We start from the raw sequence: 26,022 nt of genomic DNA on the forward strand, positions 1-26,022 counted from the left end.
TAAGACGGTAAATGACTCACCGCCTTCTTAAGACAGTAAACGAGTCACCGTCTTCTCGAGGCACCTTAAGCTACGCGGGGAATTGCTGAGAAGGCGGTAGGGTGCGCGGGGAATTGCCGAGAAGGGTTACGCCTAGAGAAGGCGGTGAACGATTCACCGTCTTCAAGAGGACTGCCCAAAGACGGTGAACGAATCATCGTCTTTGTGAGAAACGCTAATGTGGCGGCTGAGGTGGCGAGAGGAGAGTTAGTTTCACAAATAAAAATTTCACAGGGTTATTTTGGCAAATACGAAATTTCACAGGGTTATTTTCGAAAAAATCCCGGACACACACCTTATTACTATTATAAATTATTGCCTGCACCTGGTATATGTGTACATTTTATGAACACCAATGAATTTGTACAGTTGAAATGCCAAAAATAAAATTTTAAAATAAAATTTAATTAATTAAATTTTCTAGCATTTTAAATATTTATATATTAAAAATAATATATATATATATATATATATATATATATATATTAAAAATAAAGTAATATTTTTTAAAAAATTATGGTGTACTGGGCGCATGAGTATTTGGGCCGGACTTGTTGTGTGTCAACAAAAGAGAATAATAAATTTGTACAATTTTAGTATATAAAAAATTAATAATATATTTTCTCAAAAAATTTTTATTTTCTCAAAAAAAAAAATAAAAAATATATTTTAATACATTTGTACAATAAAAATGTCAAAACTCTGCACGCGGTCACATGGAGCACATCGCGACTGGGAAACGCCAGCTCCAACATTTTCTTTTTTTTGGGTCTCCTCTCGTCTTCTTCTATTCCCTTTTCTTTTGAGGCGAGCAGCTGGAAATATTAAAATATATCTAATCTAGCTTAATTAGCTATCGCACCATTGCCGGAGAATGAGGATGCGACTCTCCGCCTACTCCTTCGACGGCGCCGCCTCCCCCTTCTCCAGGCTCGTCCTCGCCCTCGCCGCTGCGGCAAGGTTCCGTGATCGATCACTCTATTCATCATCATCATCATCATCATCATCATCATCATCATCATCATCATCTTGTGTTGGAAAAATATGCCTGCTTATTTTTCTATTCCGCTCTAATTTCCTTATCCCATCCTTAGTTCCGAGTCAACCAGTTCCAGGTGAAAAGTGTGTTTTGTTACCCGTACTGGCTTTCACCCGCATCATTCTTTGGGTTTTAAGCATGACGATGGGCTCGCTCGGCAAGACGAGTTTAGCATATTGAATAAAGGAGGGACGACTTTCAAGTATCGATATGTCGGTCATACGGGCTTAAGCATTTTGGCCTGATTTAGGCCCAGCAGCAACTTACTAATTCTACTACCGACTTAGATATTGGTTGAGAGATTGGTTATTTCAGTGATGTCAGGAAAGGAAGGGGATTTAGCAATTTAGAGGCGTCTCTTATTGAGTTGCTAAACCCTCTTTCCGCTCCCCAAATATTATTCTCTCCTATCGTCCATCCAACGAAGCCTAATCATCTAAAAGGGCAGATGAGTCAGCCTTCTCTATGAGGAGCTCGGCTCTAAATACTGTTATTTGCGAACCCAAAATTAGGTCTGATAGAATCACAACCTGTGCAGATCAAGTCTCATTGACGGAGACTACATCATAAATGGAGATTAATTAGTTTAATTTTCCAATTATATTTACAATTTGACCATAACTCATTACTGTAGAAGGGATGATTTGTATAATTGCTCCTTAATCACTATATTTTATTTTACTTCAGTCTTTAACTCCTTGATAATCGACATCTGAGATGTCGACTGAGAGTGAAATTGGAAACAATTACTGGGGATAAAAGCCTATTTTTAGGTATTGGCAATGATTTTAAGTCAAGTATATAATTAGCACTTATTAAACATTTCTAGAAACAGCCGTAGCTTGATTTCAGTCACCTAATTAATCCACTTTGATTCTCCATCCCATTTACAAGAGCAATATCGGTTTTGTTTCAACAGGCTTCACCATTTTTTTTCTTTATCTGGGATATTTCACCGCACTATTCCATTAAATTATTCTACTATAAAAGACATTAGATATGAGTAGGAAAGCCCATAATATCTTCTTATCCCTGATCTATGAAGCTCCCTTTCTATGCAGACAACCTTTTATAGTGGTCCTAGTTTGACTTAGTAGCTAGCATGATGATTGGTAAGGAGTTACCACTAAAAAGCCATGTGACCAAGCCACATGAGTTAAGCTTATAATTGGCATAAAAGGAGCTAGATGAAATGTATCGGACTTTAGTTAGTTCGACAAAATGCGATTTGATCATGCTAGACATGATTAAAATGGATTTTGAGAGGCTTAGACTGAGTTGAAATCAATTCGGATAGAAACGGGGTTTCAGAACAAAGGAATCTAAGTTCCAAACCTTTTCGAACGCCCGAAATAGGGATTCGGGCAATTGAAAAGGGTTTTGAACGGCCAGTCGGAGTGCCTGTATCATCCAGACATTCTTTTAAAGAGCATGTTGGCACGCAATCCAGCTTTTGGGCGCTCGGTTTGCTCTGTGGGTGCCCAGATGGTATTTTGGACCTAACTTGTGGGCGTCCGGACAACTTTCGGACTTCCAACCTGAGAGTGTGTTTCGGTGGATTGAGGTTTTGGACGCCTGAAATCCTTGCTGGCGTCTGAAACACCTTTTGGACGGTTTCTCGTGGGCGCTCGATACCTCATTCGGACGGTCAACAGAGACCACCCTTTGTGCGAGGAACTAAATAAACATATGCCCGGTTCCTACTTCGGGCGCGCGGATTGTGAAGCTGGCGGATCCACTTGGCCCCCGGTTCCTCGACTGGGCATAGCTAGGACGGAGTCGGGCGCTTGAAAGTTCGGGCAGGTGCCCTAAAGTACGGGCGAGCGCCTGAAACTTGGCATAAAGGCTGAGGTGGTCTGTTTTGCAATTAAGAAAAATTGAGAGGTTTAATTGCTATTGCAGCACCCTTATAAATAGGGTTTTCATACTAAATCCTAATTTTCCAGCCTATTTCCCCTGTCCATCCTCTCTTTTCTTCTCTCGCTCAAGCAACAATGCCCTAAAAATCCTATAGTTTCATCTTGGAAATCCATTTGATTGAAGGCTTGGAGAAGATCAAAGGCTTCAAGAGTAAGCTCTAGGAGAGAAGAAGTCCACTCCACCGACGTTTCACTTGCTAAGAAGAGAAGATGTGAGTTGGTGTTCTTAAAGTTTCTTTTGGAGTTTTCTCAAAAGTAAGATTTGAGAGTTCTAACTTGGTTTAAGTCTCCTTTTTAGGATTTTCTTGGTGTTCTATGGAGATGAAGGATTATCCCTTAGAAGAGAGTTAGAAGAAGGTGGGGAATATTACTGAAATGGGTTTAATCTTTCCTTTGTATAAACCATTCTTTGATTGCATGCATAGGTTATGAGTAAAATGTAAGCTAAAGTGGATTTAGTTACATGCTGAGAGATCAAGTAGGTCAAGATGGCCTAATGAGCATTTATCTAGGAGAAAAGTAGGGTTTTAATCCTTGTATGTTAGAAAAAACATGTGGCATGCATGTATGGACATCTATGTAAACCTTGTTGTATAGATGAACCAAAGGTAGGTGTATACATGATTGGGTGTCATGAGAATCTTGAAATATAGACAACAAGTGTGGCATTTAACCTAGGTTGAAACCTAAGGTGTTAAAATGGTGACATCGAACCCAGGATGGAAACTAGAGTATGAGCTATAATGGCATGTGAACTCTAGGCTATACTTGACTTAAAGAACAAGGGTATGGCAAATGAATAATGTGATTAACCCTAGAAGTCATGAACTTAGGTTGAAATGGTAAAATATGTGCGACCTTCTAAAAGTGTCAAAGAACAGGAAGGAGTCCGAGAGAAATTGGCTCTCTATAAAATACTTGGGGGGAGTCCGAGAGCACCTGACCCCATACCTGCCGATTGGAGAGAAGTTTGAGAGTAATTGACTCTTCATGAGATGTAATAAGAAAGGAAACTAAACTGGCAAGTTGGTTAAAGTTGAGAAATGAAATGAGGTGTATAATGAGGAAGGCAACCGATCTAATACGTTGGTTAAAGATAAGGAATGAAATGAGATAAATGTGTAAACATATGATATATGGTTTCATTGTGGTATATCGTGTACGCATGTGGTGTGTAGTCTAGAATGGAGCTGAACAAATGATTAGTTAGAAATAAGAGGCTAGTTAGGGAAAATATGAAATCACATGTTTTAGCATTTGTGGCATATTGTACATATACTTGAGGCATTGTAACTATTCCTTTTATACTTGCATTTCTATTTTAGAAATAAATGTTGGTTTATTATCATTATCTACTAATATCTCCTTTGGACTGATTCGCCGGAGGAGGAAGCAATGTTGCAGATGGATGTCTGAAACCAGATTAAAGAGAAAAAAGAAAAGAACACAATAAATTTATGTGGAAGAGTCCGTATATTAATTCTCTCCAAACTGGAGTGACTTTACAAGAGGCAGTAGGGTCTCTATTTATAGCCTTCAGGCTTACAAGAAGATAAGAACAAAATATTTTGAAAATAACAACTTTATTCTTATCCTAATCGAAGTTGTTGGAGCCACCTCGATCCTTATCCTAATCAAAGTAGTTTGGAACCACCTCGATCCTTATCCTAACCGAAGTAGTTGGAGCCATCTCTATCCTTATCCTAACCGAAGTAGTTTGGAACCACCTCGATCTTTATGCCAACCGAAGTAGTTGTGATGCAGCAAATAAATCTCGTTTTATTTTCGAATGCAATTTTTTTTTATTTTGTAGGTTCGTGTTTGATTCGGACTTAAATCATTTAGTTTTAGTTGATTTGGCTTAACCCAAACCCTTTTCTCCAATAAACAAAGAAATAATACCAAAAAGACCTTTGGAATTCCCCAAAAAAAAAGACCTTTGAAATTTTCAAAATTGCTTCGTTTTCTATGCATGACTCTTGGGTGACCGTGTTATGTTGAAAACGAAAAGACAATAATTTATTATAGGAGGGATCTCAACACTATAAATACATAGTTCTTGAAACCTTAAGGGAGATATAATTTTGGATGAATAGAAAATTCTACTCTCACTCTTTATCCTTCGTGTTCTACTTCCCGGTGAGATCATCGATGCTTCTTCCTTGCGCCGAGATCGTCTTCTTCCTCGACTTGATTTAATCTAGCCTTCCACCGTTACCAACAATAAGTGCCACGGGTAGGTCTGACATTATAAAGCTCGCCAAAAATGAGGTAGTGACAACGGGGAAGAAGAAGATGAGGTAGTGACTCGGAAGAAGAGGAGGGGTAGAAGTAGAAGCCGATCTTGTCACGAGGAAGAAGCGACAGCGATCAAGTTGAGGAAGAAGACGATCTCGGCGCGAGGAAGAAGCGTCGATGATCTCACCGGGAAGTAGCTGAATTTTACCTTTTGGAACTATTATATGTATTTTCAGTTGATTGTTATTATCTCATATATTGAAGGTTTATCATCATTCAACAACTATTGGAAAGATTAAGTATGCAACAACAAAATGCAGTTGGAGAAGATTCGGAATGTGACCTTGATTTTGACAATCGTACTTTACCTGCTAGAAGAAATCCTCTTTTTCAAACTCAAGGAAATAGATCATAAGAGAAGTAACGTGCTCGTGCATCGTTCAATTTTTCACTAAAGAAGGCTATAGGACGTTTCTCTTGAGACAGTACGCCTCCAATTCCGATATGTGAGGCATCACAATCAATCTCAAACACCTTTTCAAAGTCGGGCAAGGCAAGTACTGGAGCCTTTGTAAGTTTGTCCTTAACCAAACTTGAAAATTCAATTTTGGCAACCTCTCGGTTTGCATCAATTGGTATCAGAGCAAGTTCTTTTCGTGGGAGCGTTTGTTTTGATCTAAACAACTTTCAAGTTGATCAAAAAGTGATGCTCTTTTTTCTTTTTTTTTTTTTGAAATATTTTGGCCCAAAGTTGAATACCAGGAAAAAGTTGTTTAGATCAAAACATACGCTCCCACGAAAAGAACTTGCTCTGATACCAATTGATGTAAACCGAAAGGCAATGGTCGTCCACGCCAACGCACCAAGTATCGGCGATGAGTACCACGTCGCGTCGCTGACTCGCGCACATCCAAAATATCCTCTACGCTATCTGATGGAGTTTCAATGTCGGAGCGAGATGTGGAGCCATCAATATCGACAGTAGAGGGGGCTTCTCCGTGGTACTCGTATAGCTCATTGACAAATAAATCTCGTTTTATTTTCGAATGCAATTTTCTTTTATTTTATTGGTTCGTGTTTGATTCGGACTTAAATCATTTAGTTTTAGTTGATTTGGCTAACCCAAACCCTTTTCTCCAATAAACAAAGAAACAATCCTAAAAAAGACCTTTGGAATTCCCCCCTCCCAAAAAAAAAAGACCTTTGAAATTTTCAAAATTGCTTCGTTTTCTATGCATGACTCTTGGGTGACCGTGTTGTGTTGAAAACGAAAAGACAATAATTTATTATCAGAGGGCTCTCAACACTATAAATACATGGTTCTTGAAGCCTTAAGGGAGATATATTTGGATGAATAGAAAATTCTACTCTCACACTTTATCCTTAGTGTTCTACTTCCCGGTGAGATCATCGACGCTTTTTCCTCGCGCTTTTGGGAATTTCAAAGGACTTTTTCTTTTTTTTGGTAATTCCAAAGGTCTTTTTTGGGATTATTTCTTTGTTTATTGGAGAAAAGGGTTTGGGTTAGCCAAATCAACTAAAACTAAATAATTTAAGTCTGAATCAAACACGAACCTGCAAAATAAAAAAAAATTGCATTCGAAAATAAAACGAGATTTATTTGCTGCATCAGTTCCCCTCGAGTTGGGAAAATCTCGACTCCGTCGAGATAGCATCCTGATATCTCTGGTACAAGTCCTCTCGAAGTTGGCGCAACTCCGCCTCAGAAATCCAACTGCTATCGGACAATGGTCGTCCACGCCAACACACCAAGTATCGGTGATGAGTACCACGTCGCGTCGCTGACTCGCGCACATCCAGAATATCCTCCACGCCATTTGATGGAGTTTCGATGTCAGAGCGAGATGTCGAGCTATCAATATCGACAGTAGAGGGGGCCTCTCCGTGGTACTCGTCTAGCTCACTGACATTGAAGATCGGGGACGTCGGTACTTCCGGAGGTAGATCAATTAGATAAGCATTTTTCCCTAATTTTTTCAGAATTTTGAATGGCCCGTACTTTTTCCTCTTCAACTTGCTAGTCTCCAGCTGAGAATCTTTCTTTTCTAAAATAGATTAAGACATTCTCTCCTTCATTAAAAGTCATATCTCGGTGATGTTTATTTGCTGACTCCTTGTACTTGACAGTGGAATCTCGCAACCTCTGATGAACTTGTTGTTGCACCTCTTGAATCTGTTTTAGGTAATAGTTGGCATCTGCACTAACTCTACCAGGGTAAGGTATTGGTGCTCAGTCAAGAAAGTGGGCTATAGGACGGCCATATAAAGCTTCAAAAGGAGATTTTCCAATGGTTCGGTTTATGGAACTGTTATAAGCAAATTTAGCTTGGGGTAAAATTAAATCCCATTGTGTTGGTTTTTCTCCAGCTAAATATTTTAAGAGATTACCCAAAGATCGATTTACTATTTTCGTTTGCCCGTCAGTTTGTGGATGGTATGGGCTGCTGAAATTCAGTTTGCTTCCTGCCTTTGACATTAAAGTTCGCCAAAAATGACTAACAAATTTTGTATCTCGATCAGAGGTAGTTGATTTAGGGATGCCATGTAAACGTACAATTTCATTGAAAAATAATTTTGCAATATGTGATGTATCAGAAGTTTTCTTGCAAGGAATAAAATGAGCCATTTTCGTAAAACGATCAACAACCACAAAAACTAAATCAACTTGGCGTGCAGTCTTGGGTAGGTCTAGGACAAAGTCCATGCTAATATCCTCCCAGGGCATAGTGGGAATAGGCAGGGGAGTATACAAGCCAGTATTTTGAGTTTGTCCTTTAAATGATTGACAAGTCTTACACCGCTGGACAAACCTTTCGACGTCCTTACTCATGTTAGGCCAACAATACCTCTCTTGAACTAATCCCGAAGTTGTCCCTTTCGAAATGTCCCCCTAGCCTGCTGCTATGCAAGATCTGAATCAAGGACTCTCTTAACGATCCCTGGGGAATGCACAACTTGGACTTTCTAAAAAGATACCCGCTGTCCAAACAGTAATCAGAAGGTGAATCATTGTCGGGAGATAAGCACTTTTTTAGGATAGGATCGAAGTTAGGGTCATTTTGATATTGGTCCTTAACTATCTCAAATCCTACTATCTGTAAGGAAGAAGTGATAAGCAAATGGTTTTGATGACTGAGTGCATCAGCGACTCGATTAGCAATGCCTTGTTTATGCCGCAAGTGAAAAGTGTATTCTTGCAGGAATGCAGACCATTTGGCATGTCTTTTGTTCATGTTTTTTTGAGAATATAAATATTGCAATGCTTCATGATCCGAATTAAGAATAAACTCTCGATGAATCAAGTAAGGTCGCCAATGTTACAAAGCCTGCACGATCGCGTAAAATTCAAGATCATAAGTGGAGTAACGTGCTCGTGCATCGTTCAATTTTTCACTAAAGAAGGCTATAGGACGTTTCTCTTGAGACAGTACGCCTCCAATTCCGATATGTGAGGCATCACAATCAATCTCAAACACCTTTTCGAAGTCGGGCAAGGCAAGTACTGGAGCCTTTGTAAGTTTGTCCTTAACCAATTGAAAACTTTTTTCAGCTTCAGATGTCCAAGTAAATTTACCCCCTTTTAGGCAATCAGTTATTGGCGCAATTAATGAACTGAAATTTCGAATGAAACGCTGATAAAACGACGCAAGACCGTGGAAACTTCAGATTTCAGTTATAGTCTTTGGGGTTGGCCAATTTTGAATTGCTTCTATCTTAGCAGGATCTACTTTAATTCCCTCGGTGGACACCACATAGCCTAAGAAGGTAAGGCTATCGGTCAGAAATGTACACTTCTTAAGATTCAGGTGTAAGCTGTTATCTCTTAAAGTTTGAAGCACTTGTCTTAAATGATCTATATGAGTTTCAGGACTCGCGCTATAAATCAGAATGCCGTCGAAGTAAACTACGACAAATTTTCCAATAAATGGTAGCAAGACTTGGTTTATAGAGCGCATGAAAGTACTAGGGGCATTGGATAGCCCAAACGGCATAACCAGCCACTCGTATAATCCTTCTTTAGTTTTGAACGTTGTTTTCCATTCATCTCTAGGTCGAATACGGATTTGATAATATTCGCTCTTAAGGTCAATCTTAGAGAATATCTTCGCACCTCCTAACATGTTAAGCATATCATCAATCCTAGGAATGGGAAACCTATAGTTGATGGTAATTTTGTTGACTGCACGACTGTCAACACACATTCGCCACGTTCCATCCTTTTTTGGTGTAAGGAGGGCAGGCACCGCGACAAGGCTCATATTTTCTCTTATGTAACCTTTTTGCAGAAGTTCAGAGACCTGCCTATGTAACTCTTCATGTTCAGCGGGACTCATCCTGTAATGGGCTGTGGAAGACTAGCACCGGGTACAAAATCAATGCAGTGTTGGATGTCTCTCATAGGTGGAAGGCCATCGGGGAGTTCCTCAGGCATGATATCAGAAAATTCATTAAGCAATGGTTGAACATCTTGAGGAACTTCAGTGTTCTTCGATTTTTCTTTTGCCAAAAGAATTTATACCACTGGAGACTTTGCTAGATCTTTAGAGAATTGGCTTTTGTTCAAAACCATCATTTTCTGCTTATTATTGGAGGGTTGCTTTTGGGACTCAATTGCCTTAGATTTTGGTTTGGGAACGTAATTCAGGGAAACCAATCTAACTTTCTTGTTGTCCTTTGTGACAATGTAAATGTTCTCCCTACTATCATGTATAGTGCTACGATCAAATTGCCAAGGTCTACCTAACAATAGGTGACTTACATCCATGGGAACAACATCACACCAAACTTTATCAGTATAAGTTTTTCCAATAGAAAATTCAACAAGACATCTTTCAATTACAGGAAATTCATCCCCATCCTTAAACCAAGCTATTTTGTAAGGTTGAGCAAGTTTTTCAGTTTTTCAGTTTTCAGTTTAAGTTTATCAACCATTTCTCTAGAGACAGTTTTCAGTACTTCTACTATCAATGACCATAGAGCAAAACTTGCCTCCTGCTCTACAAATGGTTCTGAAAAGGCTACGACGCTTCCAATCATCTTGGGTGGACTTAGAGGCTGATAGGACTCGATGGATCATGAGATTTGTTTCAGTAGCATCAGGAGATTCTTCGGAAATCTCATCTACATCTTTTTGTTCTAAAGTTTCTTCCCCATTTTCATTTTCTTCATGACTTTCTATTAGATTGGTTCTAGAATCAAATTTTCTCAGAGGGCAATCAGAGGATTTATGTCCAGGTTTGTTACATTTATAACAAATGATGCCAGATTCAACGGGTTTTGCACCTAAAATTTCTTTGCCCTTAAGGTCTTGAACAGGTCTTGAAGAGGTTTGACTATCATTCTTTGGGATAGGCTTAGTTCCTATGGTGTTCTTTATGCTCGCACTTCCCTGACGTAAGGTTTGTCTTTTAAGTTTATTCTCAGCCTTAAGTGCATGACTATAAGCCGTGTTGACCCTGTAGAAAGTTAAAAGAGCTAACTCATCTTGGATTTGAGTTCGAAGACCGGCTAGATAGCGAGCTATTAGCTGTTCTTCGTCCTCTTTTAAGTTCATTACGAGCTTGAAGGGTGTAAAATTCTTCAGTATATTCTTGTACTGATTTAGACCCTTGTTTAAGATTGTGTAATTTTTGAAAAATAGTTTGACGATAATCAATCGGTAAGAATTTTCCTTTAAGTTTTTCTTTCATTCTTTCCCACGAGGTAATCTTTTTCTTTACCTTTTCTAACCCTATCGTTTTGAACTTGTTTCCACCATACTAAGGCATGTCCTTTCAATTTAAGGGAGATATTTAACTTTTTTGTCATCAGGTAATTCTTTCCATTCAAAAAATTGTTCTATTTTGTCTAGCCAATCCACAAAATCTTCAGGTTGTAATTTACCCTCGAACTCACTCACGTCCACTTAAATGCCTTGATCCCAGCGATGTATATTTCCTTGATTTTGACAAAGAGGATTTCTTCTAGCAGGTAAAGTACGATTGTCAAAATCAGGGTCACTTTCCGAATCTTCTCCAACTGCAGTTTGTTGTTGCATAGTTAATCTTTCCAATAGTTGTTGAATGTTATTAAAATTGTAATAATCAAATATCACTTTCAGAATGCGGTGAATGATTCACTGCGTTTCGAGAGTTAATTTGCCAAATACAAATTTGATAGGGTTATTTCGCAAATTATATAATTTTAGATGGTTATTTTGTAAAAAAGTCCTCCCTAGTTAGGGTTCTTGCTCTGATACCATGAAAAAGGGCAAAAGAGCATACATAGTTTTCTAGGATTGTATTGATTAGAATAAATAGTATATAGTCCAACCTATTATAGTAAAATTACAACTGGAGATACCATATAGACCTATACTATATAAAACAACAAATAATAGAATACTAAATATATTCTGTTGTATTAAATATATCGTTACATTCCCCTGGAAGCTAAGCATCTATTGGTCATATGCAAAGATTGGTTTGCGGCATAGAGAACTAAGAAGCTGTTAGGAAGTAAATTCTCGAAACTCGAGGATTAGACTTCGATGGGATCTAGACGACTTCGATGGGAGGGGACGGGAGCCAATGGCTCCCCGTTTCTTGGGACCTCTCTATACCCCATTCGAAGCCGTTAATTGATGGGATGGGTGATTCACATTATCGCGACCTCCTTCAACCTCACCGGTTTGGCGTTTTCGAAAGAAGAGGGGAGGGGAATCAATGATTCCCCGTTTTTTCGAACTCTTCAACCTCTTTCGAGAATGTCGAACCAAGTCCGCCGGCCGTTACGACTTATGCCATCGTCGTCATCTATGCCGGAGTCATCTTCAACCTCACCAGTTTGGTGTTTTCGAAAGAAGAGGGGAGGGGAATCAATGATTCCCTATTTCTTTGGACCCTTCAATTTCTTTCGAGAATGTCGAACCAAATTTGTCGGCCGTTACGACGTATGCCACCATCGTCATGTACACTGCAGTCATCTTGAACTTCGCTGGTTTGGCGTTTTCGAAAGAAGTGGGGAGGGGAATCAATGATTTTCCATTTTTTCGGACCCTTCAACCTCTTTTGAGAATGTCAAACCAAGTCCGCCAGCCGTTACGATCTATGCCACCGTCGTCATCTACGCCGCAGTCATCTTCCCGGTTTGGCGTTTTCGAAAGAAGAGGGGAGGGGAATCAATGATTCCCCTTTTCTTCGGACCCTTCAACCTTTTTCGAGAATGTCGAACTAAGTCCGCCGACCGTTACGATCTATGCCACCGTCGTCATCTACGCCGCAGTCATCTTCATCCTCATAGGTTTGGCGTTTTCGAAAGAAGAGGGGAGGGGAATCAATGATTCCCCGTTTCTTAGGACTCTTCAATCCCTTTCGAGAACGTCGAATCAAGCCACAAAAATTCCAAACCGGGTCAGATGATTTCTTTGGACATCTGAATTTTGGTTCAATAAAAATCAAAATTGCAAAATTTAAAAAGGAAATTTCTTCGGACCCCAAATCCAGATTGTAATTTGAAAATAAGAGGATTTTTTGGGACCCCAAATCAAAATTGAAATAAATTAAAAGGGAATTTCTTCAGACCCCAAATCCAAATTGCAATTTGAAAATAAAGGAATTTTTTCGGACCCCAAATCAAAATTGCAATAAATCAAAATGGGATTTCTTTGGACCCCAAATCCAAATTGCAATTTGAAAATAAACGACACTGCTGGAGCCTCTAGCAGCAGGTTCTGGGTGCCCCAAACTTGAGCCCAGATCAGCTAGCAAGCCATTAAAAACAGGATGAGCTCAAACCCTGAATCCAAAGCTCAAAATCTGAAATTAAAGGGCCAATCTTAGTCAAACTCACCTTCTAACAACAGGACCAAACACCAAAATGGGTTGCTTCACCTGCTCTCAGCTCAAACAACAACCACAACTCACCACAGCAATTCGGATCCACAAAGGGAGGCCTAGATTCAGAATCCAAAAATTAACACTAAAACATACCCTACCTCAAATTGAGAAAATCTGAGTTTCTAACTGGAAATTTCCAGTAGCAATAGGTGTAAATCAGCAAGATGGTAGCGAGGAACTCGCTTTAATCCAGTCAAGTTCAAGCTACAAGGATTTGAACTCAAAATTTCAGGAAATTCCATCAAAATCCTAAAAAACAGCACCTAAAGTCAACTATTCAAATTCAGCATTGAACTCACCTTCAAATATGGAAATTTCGGTGAGAAAGGCTTCAAAACTAGTGAGGAAAGATGGAGAATCAATTCCAGCTTCAAAAGTCCCACCACCACAAATTCAGTAATTCAACCTTACTAGCCAGAATTAATTGAAGTTATAATTGCTCCACACACTCTCCTTCCAGTCTACAATCCATGAAATGGTTCCCCACAGCAGCTGCAAGCATCTATAATTCACAATATCAATATTTTGCAAAGCTGCTACTGGAATCCTGCTGTTCTTGACCAACCATAGGGAGAAGGAGATGGATTTGAGCTAGTCTAGAGGATTTGGCTAAGAAATTGAAGCTTGCTGTGAAGGAGAATGGAAAAGAGTTCTCACGAGACGTTCTCTCACTTTTATAGAAGTCCAGGAATGGTACAATAAGCCTCAGGAATTTCAGAGCATAACCTGATTCAACACCGAAGTTGCACATTCGGGCGCCCTAAACCTAGAACTGCGCGCCCGGATCAGCTCTCTACCATAGCCACAAACCACGCCGCCTGAGCGGAGCATCTGAAGCAAAGCTAGTTCCAACGGCCCTCACCTACCACACGCCACGTGTCAGCAAACCATCGATGATTAGGAGGGAGATCAGAGCCCATGGTCTGGAATCCCGTATTAGAGTCCGAATTCACTTCGTCAACTCAGCTGGCTCCGCAACTCAGCACCACAAGAATTACGCGCCGGGTCTCACTATCTGGGCGCTTGAAAGTTACTAGAACCTCAGGTTTGTCAGATTTCAAGCTTCGAGTCTATTTTCGCATCTATTTTGTGCCAAACGGCTCCAATTCGTCTAAACACTCTTCAGAAATGTCGACCAGCTGGTGCTAACGTTGTGAATTTGACTGCTAACTGAAAGAAGGGCTAAAGTGCATACCTTCTTGAGTTGTATTAATGAATATATATAGTACAAGAGATTGTCTTACTATAGTAACAATGACTACTATAGTAAGAGTATAACTAGGATTACATACTATATAATCCTACTCTATAGAAGGCAATGATACTACTCTATATAAGGCAATAATACACAATATCCTAATATATCGTAACATCCTAATATAGATAAAATATATCATAACATCCCCCCGCAAGCTAAGCATCCGGTGGTCGGATGCGAAGATTGAGCCGCAATATCGAAAACCGAGAGGATGACAGGGGCTTGGTGAAAATGTCGGCAAGTTGCTTGTCAGAAGGAATATGAATTAAGGCCAAATCACCAGACTGAACTTTTTTCCGCAAAAATTGATGATCAAGTTCAATGTGCTTCGTGCGAGCATGGAGAACAGGATTGGCCGCAAGGTAGGTGGTGCTGAGATTATCGCAATAAATACTGATAGAGCGCCATAAGAAAACACGAAGGTCACGAAGGAGACGGCGAATCCAGACTGTCTCAGCAAGTGTGTAGGCTACAGCACGATACTCTGCTTCAGAACTAGAACGAGAAATGGTGGGTTGTTTCTTAGCGGACCAGGAGATAAGATTTGGTCCAAGAAAAATGCAATATCTAGAAGTAGAGCGACGTGTATCCGGGCAACCAGCCCAATCAGCATCAGCGAAGGCCACAAGAGAAGAATTGTCACAGCGAGAGATAGGAAGGCCATAAGTCAGCGTTCCCCGAATATAACGCAGAATACGTTTGACTGCTTGCATGTGTGGTTCACGAGGTGCATGAAGATACTGGGCAACAGAGTTGACGGTATAAGAAACGTCCGGTCTGGTGAAAGTGAGATACTGGAGAGCACCAACGATCTGACGATAAGTGTATGGATCCTCAAGAAGATGCCCTTCATGGGAAGAAAGACGAGATGTTGGCGAAAGAGGAGTAGAAACGGGCTTACTGTCAAGAAAACCATGTCGCTGAAGCAATTGATGCGCATATTTTTGTTGAGATAGATGAAGACCAGATGGAGAGCGATGAACCTCAATACCCAAAAAATAATGCAGCGGTCCGAGATCCTTCATGGCAAATTCGCGTTGTAAAGTAACGATAAGAGCATCGAGAAGAGATGAGGAACTGCCGGTGACAATAATATCATCAACATACAAGAGGAGAACAAGAGTGCCAGAGGAAGAATGACAAACAAACATTGAGGGATCAGCAGTGCTGCCAACAAAACCAATCTCAGAAAGAAAAGAAGTGAAATGCTGAAACCAAGCCCGAGGAGCTTGTTTGAGACCATATATCGCTTTACGTAGGCGGCAAACGTGACTAGGAAGCGAAGGATGCACAAAGCCAGGTGGTTGTTTCATATAAACTTCTCAGAGAGAGTGCCATGAAGAAAGGCATTCTTCACATCAAGTTGTCGGAGAGACCATCCAGAGGAGAGAGCGACTGAAAGAACAGTACGAATAGTGGTCGACTTGACAACCGGAGAAAAAGTCTCATCAAAATCAATGCCTTGTTATTGTTTGTAACCCTGAGCCACTAGTCGAGCTTTGAGACGCTCAAGAGAGCCATCGGCCTTTTGTTTGACTTTGTAGACCCATTTACAGCCAATAAGATTGACAGAAGGAGGAATCAAGCTCCAAGTTCCTTGGCTGAATAATAATCATTCTTCAGCCATGGCAGACGCCATCTGCTCCTGAAAGCTTATGAAAAGTGGTAGCTCAGTTAGGAAGGTAGGTATGTTAAAGCTAGGGAAGGAGTAGACCCGAGCAAGAATTCTTAGCCATAGATCGAGTAAGATAGAGTGTTGCCGGATTGTAGACGGCTCAGCAGTGAGAAGAAGAGTGGCCTGTTCGACTGTGAAGCGTAACTCAACAGAGGAGGGAAGCTGTGAGCAGGCAGGAAGGTCGGAGGCAACCTGTGTGTCTGGATGATCTGGAGTTCAGGGTGGATGCAATGTAGGATAATGCAAAATGAATTCATCACTAACACATGAATAAAGTGGCATCATTGGATTCAAAGGTGGAAGAAAGTTCGATACAGTCTCAGATCGTAAACAATGCATTTGAACTACTCGGAGAAAGGCGTGTGAAGAAAAACCAGAGAATGGCATCAAGAGAGGTAAGGGACTTCGCCCAATTAAGGAGCTTAGAAAGAATGTTGAAACATTTGAAAATTTGACGGTAAGTGGGGGGAAGATGAGGAAGAAATTTGGCAACAAGAAGTAGAAAACAGTTCAACAAATTGTAACATGGCGAGAATAAAACTTTACTGGTGCTCGGAGATCGGCGCGAAGCCCTTACTGTTTGTCAGAAGACCAAGAAAAATAAAGGAAAGTGATCGGGAGAGAGTTGTATCTGCAATGTCCTGAACATGCGGGATACACAAAATCCAAAGACTCTTGTTAAGTTGCAAGTCAGAAGAAGCCAAACATGGAGAATGTCATATGGTGACGCCATTTAAAACAGTAAAGAGACGGAAGTCGATTTGACAAGAAAACAGCAATTGATGGCCTCACAGCCAAAACGAGGAGGGGCAGCAGTTAACAGTTAGATTCTAACATGTTAGTTAATGCTGATGTTTTCTCTCAGCAAGGCATTTTTGTGAGCGAAGGGTAAGGACAAGACAGAATCGTGAAATAAGTTTCATTTTGTGAGCTAAAACTAGTAAACTTGTCATTTAAAATTCGTGCGTACCATTGTCCGGATTGAAATTTTAAGTAGCTGTGAATTATATTTTCAACCATTTTCTTGAACTCGAAAATTTGTCAAAATAATTTATGTGTTAAATTTTAAAGCAAAAAGCAGGAAAATTCTAAATTTAATCGTCGATAAATAATAACATTAATATTTGTAATCCAGAAACATGAAGGCACGATGAATTGAAACTCAGACATGAACAATATGAAACAGGAAAGCAGATTGAGATTCCGAATCATGAAATGCAGGCTTTAACATGTTTTCCCATATTTAAAGCATTTGCAGACGTAATTTCAGTTGCAGAATCAGAAACAATTTTATTATTTTACATAAATGTAGAAAGAACAGGAAGCTAAGATGACCTAACCGAGTTCTGACTAGACATCTCCACTAAAATCTAGATGCAATAAGTAGTTGTTGTTATATCCCATTAATTACTGTTCTAAGTTCTAGAGAAATTGAGATAAGTAAAGTGAGCGTTCCCGAGCTTGGAATCGAAGAACGCTCCTTTCTCTGGTATGCTTGTCGTTATTAGAAGAACAGTAGAGTAAATTTCAAGAAAGCGAATTATTATCTTGACAGAATTTCGCATGAAGTAAATTTCTTTAATAGTAGCGAACAACAAGAACTTTTGAGAGAAAGAGTAGAAGATGTATTCAATTGAGTGTTCACCTTTTGAGTAATTCAAGTATTTCCATACCACCAAGAATTTTTTGCCGATGCCCACTATAAGGTTTAGAATGAGATGAGAAATACCAGAGTTTGCCCGTTATATGATTTGATGCTCGGTATTCGGAATAGACTTCCTCCCGGGTCTTCTGTGAAGGTTCATAGCATGCAATGGTCTGAGGAACTTCATCAGCAGCGAAAGGATGATTGAAGCGTATTGGCACAGAAGAGCGAATGTATTTGAACTTTCCACATATCTGACATTGTATGCCGGACTTCGGAATGTATGGTTGTTGATTTGGAGTGTAAGATTGTTGAGGATAATTGGGTTGAGACTGTGGGTAGATTCCAGGAGATCCACGACCAGAATAGTGTCTACCACGTTGTCCTCGGCCTCCACGATATCTACCTCCACGGCCTCCACGATTACCACGTTCACGATTGGCATAAAGAGCTTCACTGTCAATAGTGGGAATAGCAAAGGACGTAGTCACACTAGTGCGACGCTGAACTTCTGTTTCTTCTTGCATCAAAAGTGGACGAAGTTGTTCAAAAGTTGGCTTATTTCTGTGTGTGTTTAGAGCACTAACAAAACCTCGATATTCCTCTGGTAGCTCTAGAAGAACAGTCATGACCAAATTATGGTCTGACTCGATTTCACCAATCGCCTGAAGAGCATTACCAATCGTCTTGATCTTTTGCATGTAATCACTCATGCTCATTGAGCCTTTTTTGATGCTCCGCAATTCAGATTTTAGAGAAAAAGCCGTGGAAGCAGTCTTATCAAGAAAATATGCCTCAATAATTCTCCAAGCATCATATGCAGTTTTAGGTGAGCTAGAAACAACCATATGTAATATGCTAAGAGATAAAGTGGCATTAATCCATGAAAGTATAGTAGTATCGTTCTTTTTCCAACTCACATATTCAGGATTTATAAGCTCCTTCTTATCAGCAGTATCGATAGTCTGAGAAGGCACAACACTAGTTCCGTCCACATATTTTGTAACACCAAAACTTTCTAGAATATTAAAAAAGACTTGTTTCCACACAAGATATGTGGAATCGGTGAGTTCTAGTGGTATGAGAGTTTTGATATTAACAATTGGCAAATTTGAGGTAGAAGAAGACATGTTTACTACCTTAAGATAAGGATCCACCATTACATAAAAAAGAAAGATAATTCGGAATGTAGCGGATGTGAATAAAAAAAGAACCTGAATTCTACCACATGAGAGGAACCACTTATCACCAAATAAGATCGACCGCACCAAGGAAAGAACCGAGCGATACGAGCAACCAACAATAGGACAGTCCGAGCGGCACCAGAGGAGCAAAGGGGAATCAGAGATAGGCTGAAAATACTGTAGCAGGAATACTGTAGCAGAGGCACTGTAGCACCAGTACTGTAGTGCTGGTACTGTAGCGGTTGTACTGTAGTAAAAAATACTGTAGCAGTACTGTAGCAATAGTACTGTAGCAGTACTGGGAAGATAGAAAACCAAAAGAAAAGACACCTATAGAAAAATGTGAGATTTATGGTGGATGGTGGCTATGGATCGATATCCCCACATTAGGGTTCCCGCTCTGATACCATGAAAGAAGGGCTAAAGTGCATACCCTCTTGAGTTGTATTAATGAATATATATAGTACAAGAGATTGTCTTATTATAGTAACAATGACTACTATAGTAAGAGTATAACTAGGATTACATACTATATAATCCTACTCTATAGAAGGTAATGATACTACTCTATATAAGGCAATAATACACAATATCCTAATATATCGTAACATCCTAATATAGATAAAATATATCGTAACACTAACCCTCAGGGATATTACAGGGAATAGCTAGGTTTGAGCGTGATATTTTATTCCGGCCAAAAAATGCATCGTTTGTTTGAATAGCGGGGGTAACTTTCATTATCCTTTCTTTTTTTTTGTCCTTGCTTTATCCCCGAACCAAACGGGGTCTTAGGACAACCATGGATTTATGATAGGGATCTTACATATTCCAAAAAATTTAACACATACACTTCCATTCATAATGGATAAAAGATAAGAATTAAAACCATCTAAACCACATTTGCATAAATCCCCACTCATGCGCATGCATCAAGTTCCACTAATGTGCCTTGAGTAAACAAACAGCTCCATTTTTTGACTAAGAAGCATATTGCTCATGGTTTAAAATTTGTTCCTAAACCAATTGACCCTTCGAACTTAACACATAAAGCACGTGCATTTTCATTAATAATCAAGACTTGTATATTGGGGATATAAAACAACTAAGTTTTTCGGCAATAGAACTTTTAAGAAATTTCTTAATGAACTAATGTGAGAAAACGAATTTAATAGAAATATCATGACTGCGGATATTATGTCCGAATAGGGTTTACGTGAAATTGATAAAAAATTGTTTATGCAACATATGGATCTATTCAAATGTCTTAAGATAAGTTGAATTCCTTATTTTTTCCGTGGATCTTTTCCTCGATTTTATATTCAGCCTTGTTTTCATTATTCCGAGCCTAACAAAACTATGCGTATAATTCCCTCCTTTTGATCAATGAGCCACTAGGCCCATTACCGCATTTTGTGACCTTTCCTCTAGACCTATTTTAATGTTGTAGAAAGAGAAGGAAAAGATCGAAGAATTTTATTATAGTATCCTACGTTCTTTACAACTTCCAAACAACTGCACCAACTGCAATTCGATGGAGTGGAATTTTCTAAAGTCGGGAAGAATTGATGGAAAACGGTTCATTTGGCTCAAGTCCGAGTCAAGTTGGAATTGACTACGACAATATTTACCTAATTGGAGTCCAATGGATTGTAGAATTTAGTTAGGAATTTATTTTTTTGGATACTTTTATTTTATCTTCTTGCAAATTTATTTGTAATTTGGTTAGGATTTAGTAAATTAGGTAAGTTTTAGTTGCATTTGGTTTCTTCGTCTTATTCTACTAGGAAACTTAGGGTTTTGAACTTTTAAGTATGAGTAATTGGCTTCATTGTAGTTCACGATGGTTTTGAGAATTTAAAAAAAGTTTCATTTGGAGAAAATTTTCTCGCAAATTTTTCCTTCGTGTGATGCGAAATAGAGAGAGTCCGGCTGGAGAGATTCCATGCGGGAGAACCTTATTTTCCATCCCTTCTTCTATTTTATCTTCTTTCATTAATTCCAATTGTTGGATTTATTATTAGGCAACGAGGATCGTTGAGATTGACTTATTTGTGCGGGACCCACCTGTATGATTCCTCTCAACTCCACTCATACGGAAGGATCTGTATGTGAGGAGCAATCCCCCTTCTTCTCTAATCCGAAAGTACACAAAGGAGGAGGGCTCCACTTGATCGGAAATAAAAAAAGGAGAAATTATCCTCAAGTGATTTACGCCATCGAAACCCTAACATCGCCTTCCCTTCGATAGAGCCGTCGCGCCAATGACCTATGCCGGGGTTTTATCAACGAGTCCTTCGACTTTTATTTCATTTCTGCAACTACTCTAATCCAAACCCTAATCTATTCTTTTCTATCATAATCTCCATTCTCTTATTCGAAACCCTAACTCTAGTTATTTTTTCTTCTATCAGATTAGAAGTTTCAATTGGAAAAGACAAACAATTCGCGATAGGGAGATTTAGGATTGATCCATTAATGCGTATGCATTCGAATCTATTCTCGAGCGTTTGACAGTACATGATTTCAAGACTCTTTTTCTAATTTAAATTGGGATTTCTTACGTTCATTGGATCTTTCTGTTTGATTTTAATTACCAAATGTTATTTGCTTTTGAAATGCGAAACAAGTCTCAATATCATAATCAACTTATTTAATTGCATTAGCATCATCTAAATTAGGGTTTTGCATCGAACCAACTCATTACATATTGCCTAATTGTTCGTCTCTAAACCCGTCCTACATCATAGATACTAACTGTCTATTATACAGAGATGAGGAAAACTCTTCGTTAGATGTATAGAATATGTGCTATGGAAAAGAGATTGGTCGTTAAAATGGTAGGCAATTGGTTGCAGTTCTAACCATCTATTTGTACAATGGGCACAATTCTAAATCTCCAGAATTTTTATTTTCTTTACTGCAGTATTGTTAATCTCATAAATATGAGAAGTTGCAAAATTCTAAGACATTTTGAAGCATCACTATAGGAGAGGATTCCCTCCTGTGTGAATCATTCTTTAATGCATCTTCTCTAAAATTCAGAGACTGCTTAACTTTCATGTTTGGCATCATCATACTGTCTATTCTTGTTCACTCTTTACGAACTTTGCAGCAGCGGAGGTATTGTGGCATATGCTGGCTCCAAGTTCGATAACACTGCCGAGCAGACACAAGTTGCTCAGAAAAAGAAGATGGTGGTTCTTGGAACTGGTTGGGCTGGCACAGCTTTCCTGAAAAATCTTGATTACTCCTTATATGATGTAAAAGTAATATCCCCTCGTAACTACTTTACTTTCACTCCATTGCTTCCGAGCGTCACTTGTGGAACAGTTGAGCCACGCAGCATTGTTGAGCCAATTAGAAAAATAATTGGGAAGGTATGAGATGATGCTTCTAAAAGTGCTACTTATTAGCACATTTGCTTCAAAGGATAATCTTCTTTTTTTGTTCTTGCCTTCTACCATAATTCTAAGTAGTCTGGACTTCTGGAAGTAATGGATCATCAAAACTATTATTGAGCTTCCTGTAGAGTAATCAGAAGAAGGTACAATAGCAGACACCTTTTGGTACATCAACCATGATTACAAAATATTTTTCATTTTGTTCCTTCTCAATTCAGCTCCTCCATAATCCCATGCTAGGTGTGGTCATTTTCTTTTTATCTTTTTTCCTTTTGGTTGCTCTATTTTAGTGAGGATGGATTCTCCATTTAAGTGCGCATAATGTCAATTGCTTTTCTATATTTCTTCCAACTAATAGAATAGTGTGTCATCATCAACAAACAACAGGCACCATAAAGGACCTATTCTAATATGCTCACTAAAATTTCCCTTAGCTGTGGACTGGAAACCATGTGGGCATTTGATATCCAGAGTTAACTGAGGACCTATTTGGACAGGCGAGATTCCAGAGTTAAACAATTGAAGAACCAATTTAGATAGGCGAGATTCCAGGGTTAATTTGATATTATCTCCTTTCTTGATAGGCGAGATTCCACAGTTAATTTGATATTATCTCTATTTTATAATTGCTAGAGCATTGTTTGGCTATTTCTGTTTCTTGTTTACTTTTGGCTTAATTTTACTAGTTTAATCTTATGACAGCATTGAGCAAGATTTGTGGACTATCTAGTTAATATTCACTTTACCTTGTTAAAAGAACAAACTGCTATTCAACTGGTTCTTCATATTGCTTTCCCAGAAAGGGGAAGAGATTGATTATTGGGAAGCCGACTGCTACAAGATCAATACAGTAGGCAAGAAAGTTCTCTGCCGTTCAAAAATTGGGACAAATTTGGATGGAACTGGCGAATTTGTCGTTGATTATGATTACCTGGTGATCGCAGTGGGAGCGCAGGTCAATACCTTTAATACCCCTGGTGTTATGGAGCATTGCCACTTTTTGAAGGTACCCTTTTTGTGGTAAAATGAATTATGTTCTGACTTTTAGGTAAAATTGTATGGAGAACGCCTTAACTATAGACCATTTTGAAATAGGTTTTGGACTTATCTTTCTTTTAATGGACACTTCCACTACTTTAATTGTGTCTCATTTTAGTTAATTTAGTCAATTAAATTGGGGATCTTGCTAAACAGTTAATGATTCTGTCAAATTTCACAGCTGTAACTACATTTTTGCTTAGGCCTAATTTGGGATTCAGGTGTCTATATGCGCTTGCTTTTAGGCTGGCACTGTAGAAAATCTGTAAGGCACTTCTATTCTTTCCTGCTCCTATGCTAAAAAATTGCGGCAGGAACTGCCATTGGACTCGGGTGGCAATTCCCACTTGTTTGGTCGCATTTCCCACTGCAATTTTATAACATGGGAGGAGGGAAAGTTGTAAGCGCTTCCGAATGTTTTGGGCCTTTTGAAGCATGAAAGCAAGTGCTTTTAGCCACTGCAATACCAAACTAGGCCATAGTTTTGGATTTCTTACTAATAAACTATCAACAGGTGATGAGTTGCTAAGTTTGACACCAATTTAATTGACTAAAATAACGCAAATAAAAAAAATAAAACTTTTGAGGTGTGTGAATTTTAAAAAAATAAAGGAAAAAAAAAGGTTCAGGAACCTATTCCAAAATGGCCTATAGTTAGTTGGTGGGGGGTATCCAAAACATTGTTACTATATTTACTTGCATAGACATTAAATATTGTCTTATCTGGAGCATAACCAATGTAGTTATGGACTCATAGCACGGATCTGCAGGAAATAGAGGATGCCCGGAGAATCAGGAGGAGTGTTATCGACTGCTTTGAGAAGGCTAGCCTTCCATATCTTGACGAGGAAGAGAGGAAGAAAAATCTCCATTTTGTAATTGTAGGCGGTGGTCCTACAGGTGTTGAATTTGCTGCAGAGTTGCACGACTTTGTTGCCGAAGATTTGACCAAGCTGTACCCTGCGATCCAAGACCTAGTCAAGATATCTGTTATTCAATCTGGAGAGCATATATTGACCATGTAAGATGGGTTTAGTATCTCTCTTTATTCATAATCATTTTAGGTAAAATATAAAGGTTCAATTCGGACAATTGAACTACAGGCCATTTTGAAGTAGACCGGCCAGCTGTTTTTCTTTTGATTGACACCCTCTTAACTTTTTAATTGTTATAATCTGATCTATTTTCATTAATTGAATTGGGGATTTGCTGAATTGTTTGCTCTGTTAGCTCTCAGCCAATAACTTTGTGAGCTAAAGAAGTGTTTAGAACAAGTTATAGCAAGAATTGTTGCGCCAACAGGATGGCCCGGCCCGGCATGCTGGCAATGGGTGTGCCAATGTTGGCATACCCTCTCGCCATGCTAGTATCACCATTGGCACATTAGCACGAATTTACACAAATTTTTTAATTAGATATTTTATAAAAAATAGTTTTTTCTACTGTGTTTTAATATATCTAAAGGTTATAAAAATGATTTATGTATTATATCTCTCACAATTAAGTAAGAATAGAGTCATAAACATCTTAATAACTAAAAAAATATTATTTTTATGTCTTATGAAACAATATGCATGAAACCAAACTGAAATCATAACTGGATAAAAATTTATAGAAAAACACTGCCATTGATCAAATCAGTAGATCTATAATAATAAAAGAAACTGGAGGAAGACTATTATCTGTATATTTTTTTGCTAGAAGTTGGTCCTATGATGCAATGGAACTTACTAACTGCTCAATTTGTTAGTAGATTTACAAGATCTACATATCATAAGTATGAAAAACTTTTGTCAAACCTTGTACCTAACAAAAAAAAACCCAAAAAAATGTCAAAAATTTTAGAAAAACCCATTTTGTTGATAATTTGTCTGTATGACCCTGTGCCATGTGCCGGCACGGTCTCGGCATGGTACGACATGGGCGGCAAGGGCAATCCTTATAGTTAACCGAATCTCTGTAAAATTTGATAAAATTCCCAAATTAATTGTTGACAAAAACAGAAATACTGAATAAAAGTTGTGGGGGTGTCAATCGAAAGAGAAATAGTTGGCGGGTTTATTTGAATATGAATATAATTGTGGGGGACTATATACTTTTTTTTTCGTCATTTTTGTTACTTTTTACTATATCATTTTGCTCCAATTTTGTAACCTTTGATCGGAAAATTATCTTCAAAATTGAATATGCTCGAAACTTTGATTGCCAAATTTTCTTTGAAGTTGAATATGCTATAATATGAGTATATGACCATTGTGTATAGTTGTCCATATATTTATCAATGTAAGTTTTTGTACTGCAGCTTCAAAACTTATCAAAATTCATATATGTACTATTGTTTTATCACAAAGGTTCGACCAAAGAATTGCTGAATTTGCCGAAGCGAAATTTCAAAGAGATGGCATTGATGTGAGAACAGGATATAGAGTTGTCAAGATTTCAGACAACTCGATCACTATGAAATGTAAATCCACGGGAGAGACTTCTGAGCCTTACGGCATGGCTGTGTGGTCTGCTGGTGTTGGAACACGCCCTGTTATTGTTGACGTGATGAAACAAATTGGTCAAGTTAGTAGAAATCATCTTTTGCTATTCTTTTATGTAATGAGTTTTTCTTTTTAATATATAATTAATATTATCTGGTACTTGTAATTTGATTGTCACTGTACAAAATACAAATTCTCC

General features: G+C 38.7%; 1 protein-coding gene across 8 annotated transcripts in view; it reads left to right on the top strand.

Annotated features, from left to right (window-relative positions):
• The window catches only part of LOC109718071 (external alternative NAD(P)H-ubiquinone oxidoreductase B1, mitochondrial-like), a 28,617-nt gene continuing 3,338 nt past the window's right edge, over positions 744 to 26,022 (top strand). For 4 of the 8 annotated variants that reach the window (XM_020244077.1, XM_020244080.1, XM_020244082.1 and 1 more), the window contains exons 1-5: positions 745 to 999; positions 22,011 to 22,275; positions 23,057 to 23,305; positions 24,108 to 24,358; positions 25,689 to 25,905. In XM_020244077.1, the coding sequence (XP_020099666.1) occupies positions 914 to 999; positions 22,011 to 22,275; positions 23,057 to 23,305; positions 24,108 to 24,358; positions 25,689 to 25,905 (1,068 nt within the window). In that variant the 5' untranslated portion in view covers positions 745 to 913. Of the gene's footprint in view, positions 1,000 to 6,836; positions 7,197 to 22,010; positions 22,276 to 23,056; positions 23,306 to 24,107; positions 24,359 to 25,688; positions 25,906 to 26,022 lie in introns of those variants that run through there. The other 4 variants (XM_020244084.1, XM_020244078.1, XM_020244079.1 and 1 more) reach the window with 4 other exon arrangements.

Source organism: Ananas comosus, linkage group 12 (genome assembly GCF_001540865.1).
Source record: "Ananas comosus cultivar F153 linkage group 12, ASM154086v1, whole genome shotgun sequence".
Lineage (NCBI taxonomy): Eukaryota > Viridiplantae > Streptophyta > Magnoliopsida > Poales > Bromeliaceae > Ananas > Ananas comosus.